The sequence below is a fragment of the Balaenoptera borealis genome, assembly GCF_965194805.1.
Source record: "Balaenoptera borealis genome assembly, chromosome: 8".
NCBI classification, from domain to species: domain Eukaryota; kingdom Metazoa; phylum Chordata; class Mammalia; order Artiodactyla; family Balaenopteridae; genus Balaenoptera; species Balaenoptera borealis.
In genome coordinates, this window is record NC_138865.1 from 23671340 (window position 1) to 23694680 (window position 23341).

The 23341-nt window shown below is 41.2% G+C and overlaps 1 protein-coding gene across 12 annotated transcripts in view; it reads right to left on the bottom strand.

Annotated features, from left to right (window-relative positions):
* The window catches only part of LOC309633719 (contactin-associated protein-like 3), a 257758-nt gene that overhangs the window by 99289 nt on the left and 135128 nt on the right, over positions 1–23341 (bottom strand). For 11 of the 12 annotated variants that reach the window (XM_082402932.1, XM_082402942.1, XM_082402940.1 and 8 more), the window contains one exon: positions 2318–2465. In XM_082402932.1, the coding sequence (XP_082259058.1) occupies positions 2318–2465 (148 nt within the window). Of the gene's footprint in view, positions 1–2317; positions 2466–16001; positions 16072–23341 lie in introns of all 12 variants that reach the window. The other variant, XM_082402943.1, reaches the window with a different exon arrangement.

Below are 23341 nucleotides of genomic sequence, written 5' to 3' on the forward strand. Positions count from 1 at the left end.
TTTTACAGGAATAGTAAATATCATTATAAATGGAATGTAAAGAGATGAAACTGAAAAGAGAAGTTGCATATAAGAGACATTAAATGCCAAGATAAGCAATTTGGACATTCTCTCACTATCAACAGAGCAGTGGAAATACACATCAAAAAAGATAGTAATTATCACTTTGAGCTGTAAACCATATCACACTAAATTACTGCCAAAAATAAAAATGAAAAGTGCTGCACTTGAATAATTATTAATAATAAGAATGAAGACAAAACAGAGCCACTACTATTGAGGAATGTATTTTGTGTTGTTTTACAAATAGTGGTGATTATTTTCTGTTTGCATTTTTATGCTAGGAGTCCCTTAAGCCCAACAGCTCGTGTTTGCTCAATTTAGGATGCACGCAGGTTCCATGACAGCTGTACAGCCAACTGGCCCTTCAGGGGATCAGACACGCAGCTTTGATCTTCCTGGTACCGACCTCTAACCCAAGAAACTAGAGTAATATCTCCTCACGAAGAACGTCAAGCTAATGGCAAATCCCCATCAAACAGCACGTTCTGCTTTGAAGTCAGTAAACCTCAAGTTATTTCCAGAGTAATGGGAAAAGGAGACACTAATTTCATGGGATCAAAGAGAAACACTAAATATCAGGTGTCCTAGCCATTGCAGCAGTGAGCACACCAAAAGATCCCAGAAACAAAAGAATGAAAGTTAATGATCAATGGAAAGAGGGAAAATAGATTCATAGCAATGCAACACGATCTATGCTAAATGTTCCATGGACTCATAAACACTAGAGAGCAGAGGCAGGGTTAGGAAGCAGAGCCAAAGTGGGACAGGTCATTAGGAAGGGGTATGAAACAGAGGCTGAAGGTGACCCTTGAATATGGGATGGGTGGCTTGGTGAGACTCACCTCCAGAACCACCCATTGTCTGTTGGGTTACCAAAGTGGAAATGATACCATTGCTATTAAACAACTCATGTCCACCCCTATCCCTATCCCTGTACCACGAGAACACTAAATTCCTGCTCCCACAATTTATATATGCTATTTCTTCCTACAAGCACCATCCCTGCCTCCTGTCTCACTGCCCATGCCCTCTACTTTGAAAACCGACTGCTGGAAAGTTTCCTTTTCTCACCCAACTGACTGAATACTCTATTCCCCATGCCCCATGTTCATGTTACAACATTTTATATTTGTTTTGTACAATTTTATGACTTCTCATAAAATCCTGACAAAGAAATAAATAATTTTAGAAGCATCACCCACATCTAATACAGTTCTCTGCAAATAAATAAATTCATATATGACAAGTGAGGGAATAAAGAAATCAATGTCTGAAGAGTGTGGTAGTTATGAAAACAAAATTAGGAAAAAAGACAGATAGTTTTAAATCTTAGATTCAATATGTAATAGCTCCAGAAACTTCTTAATTTCTCCAAGGTTCAGTTTCTTCTTTCTCTGAAGCAGTGAGATTACTACTATACTGAATTCATTTGGTTGGTGTGGGAGTTGAATGAGAAAATGTCTGTAGGAGGTAGGATCTGACACATTAAATATCCTGTATACGGTAGATTTTATGGTTACACTTTCCTGCAAAGTTAATGGTCTGATCAGGTACAGAATGAGGTGTGATCAAAAACCCAAGATGTTCCCATCCAACTTATTCTTTGGGTTATTCTCCAGTTTTCTAGAATATTGTTTTTTAAATTAATTTTTTCATTTTGTGTTAATTTAAGAAATACCAGTATATTCTGGACCTTCAAAATGGCAGCTGTAGAGTTGATCCCCTATATATTTCACTGAATGCTTTTATGCTCACGTTTATGCTCACATTGGCTGCCAGCTCTTTTACTTTTATCATCAGTGGGGAAAAGAGGGAAGACATAATACATAAATGATGTTCAAAAGAAGGTTCCACAGCGATGCAAGTAAAGTAGAGGGAAAAGTGAGTCATCATGGGGAACAGGGAACACGCACTCACCTGTGTTCCCACAGGAGGATCATCCCAGTGTCAGAAGACGGCACCATCAGTCACAATATGTAACTGTTCTTGATTTGAACTTTGTTCATTCTATGAACTGCCTGCTATGAAACAGATATTCTGCTAAGCTCTGCGAATCTAAGATTCTAAGGCTCATTTCAGGTCCTCCTCTGAATTCAACCTTAAAATAACTATAATATTATCAAGACTTTCCATAAACCCAGTTCTACATGCACAGGTATTTAAAAGGTTGAAGAAGTCAAGTTCAGTTTTCAATTTGGTGTTTAGAACACATCACTCCGTCATCGATTTCCATCGGGGAATAAACACCACTTACTGTATGCACATCCATACACTTCAATCCTCATCCCAATCCTGCCCTTGGGATTCCAGGTTAAGGGGAGGAAGCGCAGGAATCTGGCTTCGAAGGGAGGCTGGAGTCTGTAGTGCACCACGCTGTCTGCATTTGTGTTTCCTGGGAAACCCTGGGAGAAAATGGAGAAGGCGTCAATGTGTCTGCAGAATATCTTCTTCCTGTTGTCACTTCACATGCTAATGAGCGATCAGTGCTTCATTTTGTTAATATGCAAATGGATACTTGCTTTCGAGAAACTCTGCTAACATTTAAGAGGGATGTGACAACCTCTCTTCAATGCCTGGATTAGTGACCATCATCTAAATTTTCCTTATTTGCAGGGTAGTTTAAGTTTCAATGGCAAAATTAAACCAGCTATAAACCTGCTACTTTTGAAGGCTTGCTTTTAGAAAGTTACTCATCCCCTAAATCATTTCCTAACCTCCAAGCAATCAAGACACTCACAAGCAACCTCACATTCAGGACAATCAAGCACAATGGTAACCTGCAGGCTTTGCGATAAGAATCCTAGATCCAAAAATTTGAGATCTAGGGGGGAACCTGATCAGTGTTCTAGTTCAAAACCTGTAACTTATAAATGCAAAACTCAAGCCTGAGAAAATGAAAAGATTCTGTGGAGGCAGGACAGCTATTATCCAGCATGGCCAGGACAAGATCCTGGGGCTTCGGATTTCAATCCCTGTGTTCATTGTGTGTTGTCAGGCTGCCCCAAGTCATCAGCGTTTAGAGAAACATATCAATGCCACCTGCTACAAGACAGAGGTGTGCTTTCTTAGCCGCAGTCATTTGGCTTCATGCTAGAAGGGGTCAGCATGAGAGCAAAGAAACTTGTTATACGGAGTGTGACTTCTTTTTCATGGTGTTCTTTTTAATGTAAATATCAGCAAGAAGGGAAAACAAAGAATGCATGATGTTGTTGTACATATAGCATCTTAACAGAAAACGTTGCCCCATCCAAGACCGGACCAGTTTAAGCTCTGAAAACAGAGTAAGGGCTCTCAGGTATGGGTCTCTTCTGAAATCTACTGTCAAATGTAAAAACTATCTAAATTTCACCAATTTTTTGGAACCCACAGTGAAAACATAAAATGTAGTATATTTTGGGATGGGTCACCTTCAAGTTCTGCACTCTTTGATTTCACAAATTTTTATTATCCAGAAGTCAAAGGTGTTCACATGATAGTTCTCCATTTAATAGTAATAAAATTAGGGAACAAAAGGGGTCGATGCTTTCTCATGCTCACTTGCACTAGGGGGACAAACCCACCTACCTGCCATGCAGTTAATACAAACAGCCAGATACAATTACACAGCCCAGGAGCAAGACTCTTTAGTTCTACAAGAAATGGTGCTTGCCTAGTTATTTAGCTTTGTGAAATGCTGAGCCAGGTTTAACAACCAGACCAAACAAAGCCAGTAATCAAGTTTGTGAATCATGACCACCAGGGAGATTTCCTTGGTATAAATAGATGCAACTAAAAAAACCCAGAAAACTCAAATGTAATGAGAGCGCGTGTCCCAGACGTTATAAAGAAAATGGTTAGATTATAAGCCTATAAAATTCCTTGCACTGACTCATCAAAATTCCAGGATAGAGAGTCTTGTTCCTACTTTACACATGAAAATGCTGACTTCCCCAAGGTCACAGAGGTAACAAGATGGAGAAGGATTTTGTGGAAGCTGGTTGCCACAGGTTAGCTCTGTATGGGACGGCCTAGTCCACTGTTGAAACTCTGAACCTAGAGTAGGGCTGCTGAGGAAGCACTGGTGGCTCTTCGCTTCCATGCAGGACTTTTCTTCCTGTTCCTACGAGCTTCATTTTTTCACATGTTAGAACAAACTTCTTGGTTAATGAATGAAACACCACCATGGAGGCACTCAATCATTTCTCTTGTTCAATGAAAGTGAAATCTTTGACCTACATCATCTTTTCTTTCAAGTGTTAACAACCGTTGTGCCAATATCAAGTAAGCAAGCTCTTTTCACTGCCTCTATGCTCCAAAGAAGAACTCAAGAATGTCCACTCCCTGTCTTTACACTGGACCCCAGGCTGATGTGGGTAGAAGCAGCGTTTTCCCAGCTCCACCGCTGCCTAAGGCGTGGCCTTAAGCTGGTAATATCTGCTGCAAGTCACAGTTCCCTCGTCTACAAAACCAGTTTGGTAAAACCTGCTTTAAAGATTTGAGTACGAATTAAGTGAGATAATGTCTGAAATGTAACCCACCCACTGCCCACCTGGAGGTAAATGCTCCAGGAGTGGCGGATGCCCTGCTTGTGGCTGTGGCTGGTGTTTTGGTTATTACTGGTGCATTTGGTAGAGAGACCTCATCTGTCAGACTCTGCATCCCGTCTTTACATTTAATCTCAGGTTCAATGTCCAAGACCTCCAGATAAACAGTCAGGAGAGGAACATTGCCTCTTACATTTGCTGCAATTCTAAGGTTATAATTCAAGGTAAGAAGTAAAATTGATATTTATTTTAGTAGCTGACAAAACTTGTAAACCTCAGCATGAACTACATAATGAAATTATTTCCTAGGAATGCTACTTAAATTGTTTTATTTTCCTTATATAATATTACTTCTTTCTGAAGTATTTTGTTTATTGAATACAAACTCTGAAAACTGTACCTCAGCTTGGTGTGATGACAATGCCCTACAGCAAAAGGAGTTTCTCTTTTTGTTTTAATGATATTTAAGACAGAATACTCATTTTTTTTTGAGACAGAGTACGCTTCAAGAAATATTTCAGGTGAGAATAATCGATGTTAATAGTATATGAATAGAGGAGATGAAGAACACACTCTACAACTTCTGAGATCTGCACACAAAACATTCATTATATGTGATTTTAATCACAATCAAATATTTGAAATGTATGTACCTATGTATACATATATGTATACCTATATGATTATCTTAATTAATTCTAATTTCAAGAAATTACATTATTTTTGTCCTATACAGAACTATCAATAGTTCCTTTGAATATAAATAAATGATACATTTTTTTAAAGATACAGAAATTTAAATGAAATGAGTTTGGAGTAGAAGGGATCTCTACTAGCATGCCACTCAGACATTTGGGGCTTATTACTGAAATAATCTCATATTTTTTACTAAGCTAATGTTTATCTTTTAAAAATGTGGCATTATCTATTATTTGGATTATATAATTTTGCTTTGGTGTTTCTAGAACAGACATAAATGTACAGGCTGAGCATAGAATGTCGGGAACAAAGGCCCACTCTTGCTTTGTTCTAACAAGTGAAATAATGAAGCTCGTAGGAATAGGAAGAAAAGTCCTCCATGGAAGCGAAGAGCCACCAATGCTTCCTCAGCAGCCCTACTCTAGGTTCAGAGTTTCAACAGTGGACTAGGCAGTCCTATGCAGAGCTAACCTGTGGCAACCAGCTTCCACAAAATCCTTCTCCATCTTGTTACCTCTGTGACCTTGGGGAAGTCAGCATTTTCATGTGTAAAGTAGGAACAAGACTCTTCTATCCTGGAATTTTGATGAGTTAGTGTAAGGAATTTTATAGGCTTACAATCTAACCATTTCCTTTATAGCATTCCTCTGTTAGCTATTACAGAATTAAAAAAACAAAGCAACAAAACTCTTCGCACTATTGATCACCAGAACCACTTCAGTTTGATGTAGACTCAATAGTCAATAGCTTAAGGACATCACAATCGAACATTTTATCCACTATCAAGAACAAATATTGTTTGATAAAGTTTTCAGTTTCTACAAGCATGTTTTTTAGCTACATGCGAAAGTGACTAGAGTCTGTGGCTTGTGGTCCACTCACATGCTATAAATGTATTTCCAAAATAATTTATTTAGAAATTGATGATGCTTCTGAAAAGCTGCCAAGTCCTCATTTAGCTTGTTTAGCAATCACATCAGTGGCATCTAAACAATCATGAGAAAGGATCGGTATGAGGCCATGGTTTCTGGTGTAATGTTGAGTCATCACAATGCTGTATTGAATGACCTTCAAGATGCCTATAATGCATTTATCAGTTTAAGTTTGAAGTATTTGTGACTTAAGAAAGACTTTTACATCAATTCTTTACTTCAAAATGTGAGAGGCACTGCTTATAGCAATAGGTCTCAATGCATTAAAAATTAATGAAGATTGTCTCTACTCTCTGTCACTAGGAAATCAGGGATTCATAATTCAAGCACACTGTTAAGAGTATTTTACCACCTCTGAGGTAAGGGGTAGGATGTTGTTGGGATTAAAAGGGCACACAGAAATCCCCATGTTCTAATTCTGGCCTTTTTAATTGCTGGACCGTGAAGATCTTAGACAAAACATTTTATCTTCCCAACTCTAAGCTTCTTCATGAGTAATGTGGGAACAATAATATGTATTATTGTTAAAAATAATAATACTCTGTTCCTGTTATTTCCAGAGGTTCACAAACCATGAAAAAGTATACTAAAATTACTTCCTATAATGAGACAGTGAAAAAGTTGTACTAAATTGCTTTAAAGCAAATGGTCTTGTTAATTATTTTTAATATTTTCTTGAACTGCAAAATACTACGACATTGATACATGAATAAACTTGAGGAAAGTATCCTTTCACTTTAGTTTTATCAAGTGAACTAAAAATTCAGTAATACAGTTTGTGATGCCAAATATGTGACCTGGAGGGAGTCACTCACTCTTTGAGACCTTGTAACAGGGAAGAACCAAATCTGACTACATGTTGAATCTGTTTCTTTTACTTTAACCTTTGCCTTCCGCTGCTTTTGTTCACTAAAAGGATACTGTCTGTACATAATGGCCTGCCTCGGGGAACCCTGCCCCTCTGCCTGAATGTTAAACCAAAGTGCCTTTGTTCAGGGAAACATACGGATGCTGTCCACCTGTGGATGGCTGCAATTAAGAAGAAATTAACACATCCCCTCCCTGAGGCTGGCCATTCCAGGGGATATTCGCAAAACTTATGGCCCTTTTACTTTACCTCCTCATCTCCTCCCCATCTCTGTGCTATAAAACAAACTGGCATCCAAACCCCGATAAGCTGGTTATTTTGAGACTTTAGTCCGCCGTCTTCTCGGTCTGCTGGCTTTCCGAATAAAGTCGTATTCTTTCCCTCAATGCGTCATGTCTGATTTACTGGCCTGTCGTGCGGCAAGCACAGCAAGCTTGGACTCGGGAACAACCTTCGTTTATCCGGATGCGGGTGCTTTGTACCAGGTGAACTCTAAAGTTTTCCCTTCTGTAGATATGGTTACCTCAACACGTTCCAGAAGGTAAAAGAATAATCTCTCCTTCTGCTTGATTAAAGTAAGCAAACATCTACCTAAAGTGCACTTAAAATATTTGCTTTCCAGACATTTATGTAATGTATTCCGCCATGAAAATCTCAAGTTGTGGTCAATGTGTTGGAAAAAGTATGCACTTAATCAGTATTTCCAGTTTGGGTTTATGGCCTCTTGGTGGAAGCAAGTCAGTAGAGTCAAAAGCAGAGAGAGATAACCATCTCCGTGTGTCCCACCACCTTCTCCTACAGCAAGAGGGAACCCACCTGCCCCATGGCTGAGCACAACTACACCACACAGGAACTCCCAGCGCCTGGCCCTGAAATCATCCGAAACCCAGGGCCAATGCAGATCTGTGAAACTGGGTCCTAAATGCTGCTTTTAATTGACATGCTTTTGTTATCTGTATTGTTTAGACAGCTGCAACGTAAGCATGATAGAAACATTGTTGAAATCAAGTCTTTTTCAAACACATGGCTAAAGATATAGGCTTTTACTTTTTTTTTTTTCCCTCCTGCTTGAAATATTATTAATCTAGGATGGAACACAGCTCACCCTTCCTGTGCAGCAAAAGTACAGCTCAAGTTTCTCAATACTCTTTCTTTCCCAATCTTTCTAAATGATCAGGAAGAAAACATTTTAGAAGACATCTGGGAACATATCTTTTGCTGGCAAAGATGTTGAAAACAGAGAAAAAGTCAGAAAAAAATTACTTCCAATGACATCAAGACCATATTTTGAAATTGTTACCGACCAGGGTTCTTGGCGTCCTTAAACAATAAAAATTGATCAAAGGCCAGACAAGAAATTCAGGCAAGGCTTTATTGGGGCCCCTGCTGCAGCAGGGGGAAGCGAGAACAAACAACAGTTTCCTTTGCTTGCGTGCTCCCTAAGCGGGGGCGAGCTTGCTGCTTATATGGCAGTGGTCCCCAAACCTTTTTGGCACCAGGGACCGGTTTCATGGAAGACCATTTTTCCACGGACCGGCAGGGGGTGGGGTGGGGGGATGTTTCAGGCAGTAATGTGAGCGATGGGGAGCAGGAGGTGAAGCTTTACTCGCTCCCCTGCCACTCACCTCCTGCTGTGCAGCCTGATTCCTACCAGGCTGCGGCCTGGGGGTTGGGGACCCCTGTTATATGGCGTGAGGGCAGGGGTGTGTCCAGGGGTCGGGCCAGAAGGGTGGCTTAGGTGGTTTGCCCACCGCTTAGGTGGTGGTGTGTGCAGGGGGCACGTGCAGTACCCTGCTTTTGCTCTGGGATCTTCAAAAGTGGCAGTTGGGTTTTTTGGTCTCTTTGTATCTTTTGTCCAGAATTTGCCCCAACTGGGCGAGCACGTCGTTATTTTTAGTCCCATACAGTTTCTTTGTTATTTTGTTGCTCGAGGAGCGGTGTGTCGAGGTGCAAGCACTGCAACACTGCAGCAAAGGGCCCCAGGTCCCAGCAAAGGGTCCCAGGTCCCAGCCTGTCTCAAAATCAATATATGGCTGTTGAAAACAATACTAGAACACTGCAAATAAAAGTATGTTATTTGATACATGGCACAAATTTAGTTCTGACAAATGAATTGGCTTCTAAACTTCAAGAGTAACACAAAAGAAGAAAATGAAGTATGGTTAGTGTTATTAAGGAATGCCTCAAAGGAGTGCTGGGTAGTGGGCATATTCTATTAGCAGCTTCAAGGAATTAAATAAATTAATGAAATTAAAGGAATTAAAGTATTTAACTGTGAGTCTAGACTGTTTTAGGACTACTGGGAGAATAGCACTAACCCAGTGGCCTCCTGTATATGTTGAAAATAGTAATATGCAAATTGGGTCATTTGTACAAAATTTAGGAAGATTTCTCATTAAGAAGTTCCATTGACTTAAAGTGATACCAATATGTGTTTAGTTCAACATTAAACTACTTCAAATGGTAGGGAATTCCTTTAACCTACTGTTATGTTGAAGCCCTAACCCCCAGTACCTCAGAATGTGACTGTATTTGGAGAAAGGGTCTTTAAAGAGGTGATTAAGGTAAAAGGAGGCCATTAGGGTGGGTCCTAATCCAATCTGACTGGTGTCCTTACTAGAAGAGGAAATCTGGACACAGAGAAACACCAGGGAAGTGTGCACACGGAGGAAAGACCATGTGAGGACACAGCAAGAAGACAGTCATTTGTCAGCCAGGGAGAGAGGCCTCAGAAGAAACCAACCCTGCCAACACCTCGATCTGGGACTTCTAGCTACCAGAACTGTGAGAAAATAAATTTCTGTTGTTTAACCGTCTGAATGTGGCATTTTGTTACTGCAGCCCGAGGAAAATAATACTCTTAGCTTCTGGATTGGCCTGTGGTGGCCTTGCTGAATGACTTGGATCGGTGAGTCCCTTACGGCTCAGCCACAATCCGTTATACTCATGACCCTCAGGGTCTCACAGGTTTGTATGCTAGGTGGGTGCCATGTTCGCTACCACTCTCTAAGTCTGCCTTATTTTCAAAGTAGTTTAAGTTTCTCCTCAGATCATCACTGACCAGTCTAGTTCTGGCAAGCAGAAGGCACTCGGTGGCATTGTTGAAATTCAGGAAGTTTTCAAGTTTAATTGTGTCTGCCAGTTGAATTCCTGGAAGAGTATGTGTCTGAGAAGGACCACGATGGTACCTCCTAGCTAACTCAGACCATCCTTAACCACATTCCACACCGTCCGTGCCTAACAGACACTTGTTCACTGACTCAATTTTCAGGGCCAATTGGTCATTTCTAGGCCTTTCCATTCTTTCTAGCGCAGGCTCCTTGTTTTCTCCTATAGAGAGGGCCAGTTCAGGGGTGTCCTCTATGAGTCACCACTCTTAAGGACTCAGGGAAATTACCCTGAGTCCTTATTTTTGAAATGTGGCATCACTTATTTTTGAAATGTGACAGATTAAGCGCCTTACTAGGGAATGAGCATTTCTTAGGTAATGAATGAAGGGCCTTGGTCGTGCCCTCCTCGGGAGCAGAGCCTCCAGAGCTTCAGAAGGACTTGGTGTGTTCTGTCCACCTTAGCGCAGGACCATGCTGGTATTTTCATGTAAGAAACTAAGGGTGTTAAATCAGATCATCTTATTAAAATAATAGAATATAAGATTGAAGGTAAGAAAGACTGAAGGAAAGGAAGAAAAAAAATCAGAACCAAAAGAGATAACAGTGATAACATCCGCAGGCCTGAGTCACCATCCTGAGAAAGGCTTGCTGGTGTCTAGGCACCTGAATTTTGGGAGGGCTTTCACCACTCCCAGAATTGATAAGAGTGGCTCACTGCTGCCTAAGATGTTTATGCAAACAATGTGGTTGGTGCTGAACACTTGCTTTCCTTCTGGAATCTGGGATTTTGATATGTACCAGGGAGAGGGTGCCTACATGACCATCCCCCATAAAAGCCTGGGCTCCTAGGCTGAGGCTAAGCTCCCCTGGTTGGCAACATTTCACACATGTTGTCCTCATGGCTGGAGGACTTAAGCGTGTCCTGTGTGGTTCCACTGGCAGAGGACTCGAGGGAGCTTGCCTCTGGTTTCCTCCAGACTTTGGTCCACTTGCCTTTTCCTTTGTTGACTGTACTTTGTGTCCTTCTGCTGTAATAAATCACAGCTGTGAATATAACGCTAGGCTGATTCCTATGAGTCCTTCCAGTGAATCATGGAGCCTGGGAGTGGCGTGGGGGACCCCAATACAGGAGTGATCACGGAGAACTGCCAGAGGCAAAGAACCCAGAGTGGAATGCAGCCTGGAGACATTCCCTATAGGACACAAGTCACCTCCATGAGAACTGCACAGAACAAGCTCTTAACATAGCGTCCTCCTTTCCACCTGTCACAGATGGGCCTTTCATAATAACAGGAGATCTGTTCTGCATTTCCACACTTTCAAGTAACAATCACAGGTCACAGGAAGACGCGTGACACAACATACTTATATATTCCAAGCGCTTTATCTAGTAACAGGGCAACTCTACGAGGCTTTCTCAAGATTTGGCTCTTTCGGTGATTTCATTGCTTCTGAGAATGAGATTATTATCTTGCGCTCAATAAAACATACAAACAAATAAATGTGTTAATGTCTGTACAAACTGTTAGATTTGGGTAGACTAGTATAGGCTATGTGTGGTAGGATTAATTCTTAGATTTGCCAAAGTCCAAAAGAAGAGAACCAGGTAAGCATCAAACTTCACACTTGTCATCACAAGAAAAAGAATGTGTAACAATGTGAAGTGATGTTTGTTAACTAAACTTATTGTGGTAATCATTTCACAATATATACATACATCAGATCATTATGTTGTACACTTTAAACTTACACAGTGTCATGTGTCAATGACGTCTCAATAAAACTGGAAAATACATTTCACGCTAATGGTACACATCTTGAACAAAAATTCCATTTTTAAATAATTTGTGAGGAAGAGTGAAAGCCACTGAACAACTAAACCCTTCTGAGACATTCCGTATGGATTTTTAACCTCTTTCAAGAGGCTAACTGTCCATTTTAATATTAGGGAAAAGTAGACAATCCTGCAACAGTGGAATGAAAAATTCCTCCATTCAAAATTTTCTTCTCAAATCAGAATATTTAGATTTATCCTACACTGTGTTTGTAAGGGAAACATACTTACTACCACAAGATTTTGCTCTCATTTATGCAAAAAATAGCTCTCTTACAGTGTTTGTCACAATTTCGATTTCAGAGGAAGTGTTAACTTAAATAGGATTTAGCCAAATATGTTTAAAAATATGTCAAGATTGGGACTTCCCTGGTGGTCCAGTGATTAAGACTTTGCCTTCCAATGAAGGGGGTGCAGGCTTGATCCCTGGTCAGGGAGCTAAGATCCCACATGCCTCAGGGCCAGAAAAGCAAAACATAAAACAGAAGCAATATTGTAACAAGTTCAATAAAGACTTTAAAAATGGTCCATATGAAAAAGCTCTTTAAAAAAATATGTCAAGATCAAACAGCTGTTTTTAAACTAATTGTGTATTTAAAGCTGTTTTGGTAGTTTTAGTGACAAAATAGAGATGCTTTTTTCTCAGCATTTTAAATTTGAGTTAGCAATACTGTTAAACCAAAATGATTAGGGTCATACGGTTCACACTGTAATTTCAAAATTAACTCTTACACAAGAGAAGTTAATCTTAGAATAGGACAAAGAAATATATATTTGAAAACTAAGTTTAAGTAAATGTGAAATAAGTCCTTTGCAACATATAATTGCCATTTCCTAAGAAAAGTAAAAGGCTGTGTGTTAGTCAGAGCAGAGGTAAGACAATTCTCCATGGGTTTCTCACATTTCTGCACATCTTACAAACAGAAGCACAGACAGCCCTTTATTCTCAGCTATCTTTCCAAGGATATTTATATAGAAAACAGCCTTGCAAGATAATGTCTTCTTCCAGAGGTAAGGGCAAGCATGCTTCCCTCCCAAAAGATTCTGATGCCCTGAACTCTTGTATTATAACCCACTGTGTGTGCAGGCATCCCTCTGGGCCTATCCACACAGCCCCTGTGTGACTCAGGGTCAAGGAGAACCAAGGCAAATATTCGGATGCCCATGCGGCTGCAGTGGTTTATGAGTAACCAAGTAAGTAATAGAGTCCTTTGTTTCTGACCCATAAGCTTCTGTCTTCTACCTGCATCCATGGAAAACGGCAGCTTAACTTCTTGCAAATAGGGCAAAATCTCAGATACTCCAAAGTTCTGGATGGAAAGATTAAAGTTCATCTCTCAGAAGACTTATTATAGAATGCATATGAAAAGGTCTATGACTAAATAATCTATTTATTTCAGGTCACTATGCAAACATTTATATATTTTAACATATTGATCTGCTCAATATGTTAAAATATATATGTATGTTTGTGCTCTTTTGTTTTTTATTGATGCATGATTAGAAATTCTTCTTTGTTTCCTTTTTAAAAATGGTATGTATTGCATTGTTTTTTGATAGAAAATAACAATGAAAAAAAATGTAGTCTGTGGTCTCACTAGTCAGAAAATCCCTGGTGACATAAAAAATAAATAATAGACATAGGCACACTTGGCTAGAAAATTCAAATAGTACAGAAAAGCTTAAAGAACACAGAAGCCACTCTTTCCAACCCAGCACCAACTTAACCATTTTTATGGTTTATTAAAATTGTCTGGGCTTCCCTGGTGGCGCAGTGGTTGAGAGTCTGCCTGTTGATGCAGAGGACACGGGTTCCAGCCCTGGTCTGGGAAGATCCCACATGCCGCGGAGCGACTAGGCCCGTGAGCCACAACTACTGAGCCTGCGCGTCTGGAGCCTGTGCTCCGCAACAAGAGAGGCCGCGGTAGTGAGAGGCCCGCGCACCGCGATGAAGAGTGGCCCCCGCTCGCCGCAACTGGAGAAAGCCCTCGCACAGAAACGAAGACCCAACACAGCCAAAAATAAATAAATAAATAATTAAATAATTAAAAATGAATATCTGCTTAAAAAAAATTGTCTTTTACTTCTGCATTTACTGCTTCCCATAAATCCTTTCTTTTCAGATTTTCTGGTAGGAAACTCCACAATCTAAGACAGGGAAGGCATCAGGTTCCTGGTTTAGGCATGGTGGCCACCATCCCTCTGCCATGAGATCCTTCTCATCATTAACAATGTTCTAGGGAAGCTGCAGCTTAGGTTCCAGGCACTGGGGAAAACGTAAGCAAATACTTCCTCCTTCCTCTTCCCAACAGGGAAGTGTGCTGGGCCCACAAGACTCCAGTCCCTGTCACCTGGGGACACCCTCCCCTTTTCTCTTCCAAAAGGGAAAGAGAAAAAGATCTACCATGGCCCTAGTTAATCTTCTGAAGAGCAGATCAAGAGCTTATTTTTGCTTTAACCATTTAGAAGCAGGATCAACTGAAGTCAATATTGTGAACTGATTACCATTCATTTTTAATTAAAATGTGACATAATAAAAAGCATGCATCTCGTTAACTATATGTCACATTTGCTCAGCTCTAAATTTTGCTACACCATATTCTATTCATGTAATTTCAGTCTTTGAGTTTGTTTCTGCAGTAAAATTTCCACCTACATAAAATTTTACAAAATTGAAGAAACGTGTTATGTGTACAGCCAGATCTTTATCATTTCGAAATGTTTATATCCATACTTCAGTATGCTTTGATGATCTTATTTTTAACCTCAGAGTACAGGTTGGACTCTTTAGATATGCAGATTAATCTATGATCTTGTGATTTCAGAGTCACAGGCAATGATGGTATCATTCACCAACCAATTGCTAGTGTCAGGAAGCAGACTTTTCTTCTGCCCTATTAGGTTTAGTAATTAGGGGCCTGCAAATTAAAATGACAAAAGATAGTTTAACAGGAGAAGAAGTTTATTCATATATATGGGAGCTAACAAGAAAAGTAACTATCTCACTAAATGTTTAAAGTTAGAGGTTTATATATCTAACTTAGCAGAGAAAAGGAAAGTGGAAGAAAGGACTTCTATTCTTTTAGAAGAATAAATGAACGATAAGTAATTTTGTGATTATTTTGTGTCTGCACGTTCAAGGGGTCTTTCCTTCTTCTATGCGAATCTCCCCAGAGAGGGGATTTGTGGTAGGTTTACTCTTGATTTCTCTCCTGCGAGTAGACCTGTCTTGAAGAGGGAATCATAGAAGCCTCATTTCTCAGAAATGTCTGCTTTTAGTCAAATAAGGAAAGCTCTTTCTGCATCTGTTGATTCCCAAATGTTTTGAGCTTAAAATAATCTCCATACCAACTCTGAGGGTCCAACTGGGTCTCTAGGCATTCCTCCCTATATGTCCTCACTTGTAATGCTGTGAGGCAGTGCCTACTCTACCTTGTACAGATAAGGAAACTGGCTCAGAAGGACTCAGTTACCTGCCCCCGGTGAACAACTAGCCAGTTTCAGAGCTGGATTATTACAAGGGACATGTGAATCCATAGCCCAGCCTCTTAGCCCTTTGAGTCATGATCACTCAAGAGATCTTAGAGGGCTTCCCTGGTGGTGCAGTGGTTAAGAATCCGCCTGTCAAGGCAGGGGACACGGGTTCGAGCCCTGGTCCGGGAAGATCCCACATGCCGCAGAGCAACTAAGCCCGTGGGCCACAGCTACTGAGCCTGTGGGCCACAACTACTGAAGCCCACATGCCTAGAGCCCGTGCTCCGCAACAAGAGAAGCCACTGCAATGAGAAGCCCGTGCATTGCAACGAGGAGTAGTCCCCGCTGGGTGCAACTAAAGAAAGCCCATGCGTGGCAACAAAGACCCAACACAGCCAAAACTAAAATAGAACAACAACAAACGTTTAAAAAAAATAAGAGAGATCTTAGAGCTCATGTGATCCAACCCTCTTTAGGCTATTGAATAAATTTGTTTACCTCACTGTCAATCACTAAATGGGGGGTCTTGGACAATTTTCTCAGCCCATTTGTGTCCCGGTTTTTCCATCTGTAAAATGATTACAGTACTCACTTCAGAAGCATGCTTTGAGGAACAGTGCCAGGCACATAGTAAGTGCTAAGTATCTGCTCTTATTATTATTTACTTTATAGACATCAACACATTCTTATAAAATATTCCAAGACTAAGTGTACAGAGTAAAACATGTAAATCATCTCTTACCCACCTGCCCACCCTCTTCCCAGGGGTCACCATCAGTGGATGTGTTTCTAGTCCTTTACCATCATAATCATACATATTTTTAATCTGTGCAAACACTCATGAGCTGTCTTCATGCATTTTAACAGAAATGGAATCATATTTTGAAAATTATTCTCCAACCTCCTGTTTCCATTTAAACCACTCAAGTCTTATAGATCTTTCCATGTCAGAACATCTCAGTGTTGCTCATTCTTTTTTAACAGCTGCATGGTGTTATACTGAATGGACTTAAAATGATGTACCCTTCTGATATTGATAAGCTTCTAGGCAGTTGTGGGGCTTTTGGTTTTGTTTTTTTCATGTAGCTAGACAAGCCCTTAGTGATTATAGACATGTGGAAAAGCTAAAGAGAGCATGTTGTTCCAGAAAAGTTCACATTAATATACAGCAGAGACTCTTCTCTCATGATTGGCTTCTTGTCTCTCCAGCTCTGATAGATAATATCATCTAAACAAACATTTGGGGTTTTTTTTTTACCCATTTCTAGTGGGGCTGCACTTTTGGTTCCCTAACAACTTGCAGCTTCTGATCTGGGCAGAGTGAAGAACAAAAATAAAGGTGATGGTGGAGCTTGTGCCTAGGATGACACCCACTGGACTGAGATAATGAAACAGCCACTGAATGAGGCACGTTTGACCCTGGAGATGTCAGAGGTTTCTAAGGGAGCTTTTAATGGGCTAGTATCACAGGGTCACTTTTTAAAAACAGGTTCTACTTAAGTTGGACTGCATCTTTCTGCATGTTTCTTTCTACCATCCTAGTTTCCTTCCAAACCAACGGGATGACAAACCATGCTACAATAACATGAACATGTCGGTTTACATGAGGGAGTAGGGAGTTTACCTGTATCTGGGGAATTCTGAAATAGAGACTCCTGGAGGCACTATTTCTACCTGAATGTTTTGCACATTGCTAACTAATCACTTCTTAACTGCATGAGAGAGGAGTTTTTCTATGTACCATTTCAAATCAGAATCCGATGGTATTTTACCATTAGGCAACAAAAGATCATCAGTTTCCAAAATTTAGGGAAATTTACAATAATTGAAAACAAATTTTGTGCTAGCAAAAGTATCCAAGAGAGAAGAATCCAAGCCAGGAGCAAATATATTATCAAATTATTCATGAAATAATAATGATAATGATGTTGTGTGTTTGTGGAGAGCTTCCCATAAATGATGCCCTGAGCCAAGCACTTGGCTTAGATCACCTCACTTAATTGTCTCGACAGTGTAATCACTCTCACCTAAATATGAATTCAATCAGTCTGACTGGTTGAAATGCAAGGAAGAGTTCACTGATGTTCCCTGGTTTATAAAGAAAACTGCTTGTTATTACTTCTCTTCTGGATTATTTCACAGACATTAGATCGAAGTTTTAGAAGAAAATTCCCCATTTTAGTTTAGCAGATCTTCCCATGTTTTTATCATGTCTTAGCTATAAATATTTCAGAAATGCAAATATATAATGTAATATAATGTAATATACTCTTTACAAATAAGTAAAAGCAAAGATTTATCTCATTCACAAAACTGCTAAAAAAGCAAGATAGCAGAATTAATGCTTTAAACTTAATACCTGACTACTACAGGCTACTACAGATGAATAAACGTCTATAGAAGACAAACTACAGGGACTCCCCTGGTGGCGCAGTGGTTAGGAGTCCGCCTGCCAATGCAGGGGACACGGGTTTGAGCCCTGATCCACGAAGATCCCATGTGCTGCAGAGCAACTAAGCCCGTGCGCCACAACTACTGAGCCTGTGCTCTAGAGCCCGCAAGCTCTGCAACATGAGAAAGCCACCGCAATGAGAAGCCCGCGCACTGCAACAAAGAGTAGCCCCCGCTCGCCTCACTATAAAGAAGGACTATATGATGAACAGCATCAAATTTATAATCACTGGGCAAACCATGAGGTACGATTTGAAATATACTAGAAATGGTCAGTGTCTTTCAAAATATCCCTTCTAGTCTTCCCCATAGTGTCTAAGGGGCCACCATGGCATTGAAATATTGATTTACTGTGAATCTCAAAGACTTTTCAATCTTAAGAAGTGTCTTTCTGAAATGGAACTACCCTTTGTGGCATTCTTTTTTTAAAAAAATTAATTATTTTTTAAAATAGATCTTTATTGGAGTATAATTGCTTCACAATACTGTGTTAGTTTCTGTTGTACAACAAAGTGAATCTTTTAAGTCAGGGTCTCTCATCCGTTTATTCATCCAACAATATTACTTGCACCACAATTGCCAGCAGGCACCGTGTAAGGCTCTGAAGAGGATGGGAGACAGAGGCAGAGCTTTCCTAGGAAAGCTCACATTTTCACCTCCTTTATTCTCACCTGAGAGCAGCTGACACAGAAAGAGCAGGAGAAAATGTTGATGTCTGAGTAGGTAAGAGGGAAAGGACAGAACACTCTCTTTGACCACCTTACTATGAGCTGCCATGGGCTGGCTCTGTGGACAGAACATAAAACATGTGGCAAGACTGTGCTGGGGTAAGTGGTTTCTACATGGACTATTTCTAAGACAGTGTTATGCTCTTACAATTTCTCACTTTCATTGTATAACTGTCTCTGCTCTGAGTACATTTCAGAGAAAAACCTTAGGTGAGCATTCAAGTAAAGCAATGACAATGTACTGCAGTGTGGTCAAGCGGGTATTTTAGCGATTTATAATGATGCCTCTAACATATAAAATGCTCTACACTTCACAAGTTGGACTTGTTAGGAGGCAGATAAATTCATGAATGTGTGCAGTCTCTATTATATTTCTATCCTGGACTATTTTTCTTAAAGATTTTTATAGCTGCATAGGAGGTGATTTTAAGAAAAATACTTTGACTACTTTTTTCATGTTAAATACTCACTACAAATATTGTAGGAATATTCAAAGATAGAATTCTCCTGTTCACCTCCTGTCTTGAAGAAGCTTTTACTTTGTGTTTTTGAGTGACATAAAGTCTCTTTGACTTTGTGTTTGAAAGTGACATAAGTGTGGTAGGTGTCCTGATACAAGGATGGCATTTTCGGTTCCGTGCCTGTCTCTCAAAGGTTCAATGAAGCACAGAGGAGCAGGTGACTTCCTTACTGTTTCTGTGTGGGCTCTGCCTGTCCCATCACTGAGTCTGCCTCTCATCCTCCTGCAGATGGGCAGGCAGTTTACAGGCCCCATGGGGTCTGTGTCCTGGCTTCAATGTTGGACCCATTAGGAGAGCCCTGGGGGACCATATGAGTTGCCCACAGGGTCCTACCTGAGCTCAGGGGAGCAAAGGGGGAGATTGAGGGCAGTGAGAGCTCTCAGCACCGCTGCCCCTGGGCTCCCTCCCTGGAGGTAGTGATGAATGCCCAGACCTAAGAGCCTTCTGTCCATGTTTGCTGCACATATAAACTTAGTGAGGCAGTGATGAATTTGTGGAGAAAACAATATTTTTTAAGTCCAAAGAACTAAATTAGAGTCTCTGACCTGTTGTGATTCCAACTTTGTATACATCTCTTAATCTCCATGAACCTCCATTTTTCTGCGCAAAAGAGAGGTAACAGTGATTGCCCTGACTACCTCCACGATGGAAGATGTATTGGTGTTTTATGTACAATGAAAAACTATACAGGAGTTCCATGGCCGATGGTTTGTAGAATGAGGCAAGGTAGAATAAAAACAGTGACAGAAGGAACAAAAACAGAAAGACGGGGTGTTCTTTTCTTTTAAACAATAATGAATTCACTGAGGAGTCTGAAAAGTTCCAGGAGCTGGGTGCTGCAGAGCCCAGCGGACACCATGGAAACCTCAGCGGGATGTCTAGCGTTTCAATGTTGCATCACCGTTAACTAATAGGAAGCCAGTTTCCTCTCCCTAACTTTCGGAGAACTAAGGATTGTATATTTTGGAAAATAAGGTTGAAAATGAGAATAAAGAGTGAAGATGATTGGATTGTAAATTTTTTTTTTAATTTCCTATTTTCCTGCTGCCTCAACACCCAGGGGACCAGGTGCGTGGGTGTGCCCAGGCTGGTTCCTGCCGCAAGATTCCCTTTTTGCCCTCCCCGACTGTGACCTAGACATTCCAAGAAACAATGAAATCTCCTCAAGCCTTGTTTCTGCTCCACCCAGACTTGCCCAAGATCCTCACTCTCTCTCGACTCCCCACCTGCTAGGTGGCTGCTGAATGGTGAGGTGCGCCCTGTCTTCTCCTCTAGGACCTGTGAGTATAATAAACCCTGTAATTTCTTCTGCAGAAATATTGCAGTGGCCCTTAAAGACCCTACAAGGGGGACTTACTCCCCCATTTACAATGATACTGGCAGCAAGTGGAATTTTAATTCCAAATGTATGCAGTTTGGGAAAGCTAGATGATTTCCTATACAGACTATCTAGAAGGTTCTGTTGGCTCCTAGACACCCAATAAGCTATTAGAGAGTCTGCTTCCCGGACCTTGGCTCACAATAGCTCAGTTTCTCAGGCCCCATCTTTATTTTCATTCTCCCCATTTACACTGGCGCTTATGACTGTCAGCCATGGTTTATGACTAATAAAACCCTATTGTGTAAAATGCAGTAGAGTGAGGACCTTGCACAACAGGTGATTTAGGCATAAGAAGCTATCCTTCTGCTATATTCTTTTAAAATACTGAATCATTTTTTAAAACATGAATTACAAGCTGTCAGGCATGTCAGTCATGTACACGCAGATATGCAACTAAAACTGTACAGGTGTATCCCTCAGATTGTTTAGTGCTTACAATTTATTTTTGAAAGACATTTTGTGCTAAGTGAATGTAATCTAACGTATAATTTTGGTATGTTTTACAAAAGGGACAATCATACTTCCCACTATTATCATTTAATTAATATGAAAAGAGTTAGTTTGGCTTTTGCTCAATTTTGAATGTGATTTTTAAATCTCATTTTATTAATTTAGATGAACTATAGAACTGTGGTATATCATACTATCAGCAATTCAGAAATCCTCAATGCAGTTTAACTTTCAACCTGTTCCAAGAGGATTTAAGGGCATCATAATGTCCCAGGGCTGTAAAAATTTGCTTGTGGATGTATTAACCATACGCTTATCTCACATACAACTTTTCAGTCTTAGAATTAATGGTTTTTGTGAATTAAAAATTATTCTGCAAAAATTAGCATAACTGTCCTTGCCTTTAAGCATCACTCTGGTGAGCTGGTATTAGGAATAATGAGAAGAAACTTGTATCAACCCTGCCCCCCACCACTGGTTAAACTACAATATGCTCTATACACCGTGAATCACTTCTTTTAAGAAAGTTATCTTATGAGATGGCAGCTGCTTATACCCGGAAATGTAGAAAATACTTCACTCACAACGTTTACGGAGACTAACTGATGAGGAAACACCCAAGGCAGCGACAAATGAGACGGAGCTGTGCGCTCAGGGATGCACGGGCTGGGATGCAGTAACCGAAACTAGCACCAAGTGGCCCCTGACCTGACGTGATTCTGCAGGGAATTGCAGCAGATACGTTTGCTGGGAAATCAGGCAACGCTCAAGGAGGAGGAGGCTGCAGATTTGTAATTTAATAACGAGGAATTTAAACTGTTGCCACAAGAGGAGGGGCATTTCTGGTAGAGCAAACCTCCATGCAGAGGCCTGGACTTGGAAGAAGGCGGTACACTCTCCGGACAAGCAGGATGCTGGGCGGAACTTGGCTGAAGTTTAGGAAACAGGATGGTGAGAAGAGTCTGGGGAGTCAGGTCAGGGCCACTCTGTGAGGGGCCCTGAGTGTGAGAGTAAGGAAGGGAGACCGCAGTCCCCAGGCAAGGGGGTGCCCAGGGAGGCACGGGGGAGAGGGGGGAATATGCCCACCTTCTCTGGGGGAAGATGCCTCCCCCCTCCCCAGGCCCCACAGGGGTGGGAGGCGAGGCTGGGGGATTTGCTTCAGAACACAGACGGGAATCTACTGTTATAGACGGTATCTGAAATGAAGAAAATTAGTAATCAGTAAGGAGTTAAAATAGAGATCATTTCATTTGGAATTAGACAAATCCTTAAAAGGTGCTACATACACATGGAAGTTCATTTATCTTCTGGTGCAGAGTCAGGTTTTGGTTTTAGTTTTGTTTGTTTTCCCTTTTTTCTAACCAGCCACAATGAAATCAGGGCTGGGGTAGAGTTCTCAGTAGCAGTGACTGCATTCCGGAGGGAGGGGCAGTGAGCAGGGTCTCACCTCCTCGCCTGGATGCAGCTCACCGAGCTCTCAGGGAGGAGGGCGAGCTCCCTGCCGTCTTCCGCGGTCCCGAGCCCTCGTCCTTCTCCAGCCCGAGGTCAGAGAGGTGAGCGGTCCCTCCTTCCTCAAGGGCACAGCCCTGCCTTCCCCTCCTCAGGAGTGTCTCCTGGGATGAGCCCTGGGTGTGGGGCCCTGAGAGGCTGCCCCCGGCAGCTCCCTGCAGTACTAAGGGCTCCTCCCAGCGTTTGCCAGCAGCTTCCGTGCTGGTGCCTGTTCGGGCCGCTGGGCTGGGAGGACGTGACCCACAGAAATGTGTCATTTAGTGAATCCACAAAGTGGCATCACTCAGCCCGGGTTGTTAGGATCACATCCAGATGGCCCTCAGGAAACATCTGATAGAAATTGGTAAGTGTAGGTCACCTGAAGTGCACCTAGAGAGAGGAGATCCTGGGGCAGGGAAGGGCTTAGGGGATGGCAGAGCCAATGATAGCCAGACACAGGATAAGATAAGGCCTGGGTGGGTCAACAGGGAGACATTAGATGAAGTCATTAAGGGAGCTCAGGGTCAGGTCTGGTTTCTAACTGTGATACTAATTTTTTATCAAATCAAATCCTGGCCATGTACTTCCTATGTGGAGTGAAGGCTGCCTTAGAAACTGGCATGTTTTTATATCTACAGTACTTCTCTCACTTCCTGAACAAGTATTGGCCTGGGAGCACGTCAGTACCCTTTATTTTTGTGGGGTGTCCAGGCATGCAGTGTTCCATTTCCAGCAGCATCTGGAGAGACTGACACCACCCTCAGCAGAGGGAGCAGAGCTGTGTTTGAGGGGAAGCATCTCCAGTTATACAAGGTCAAT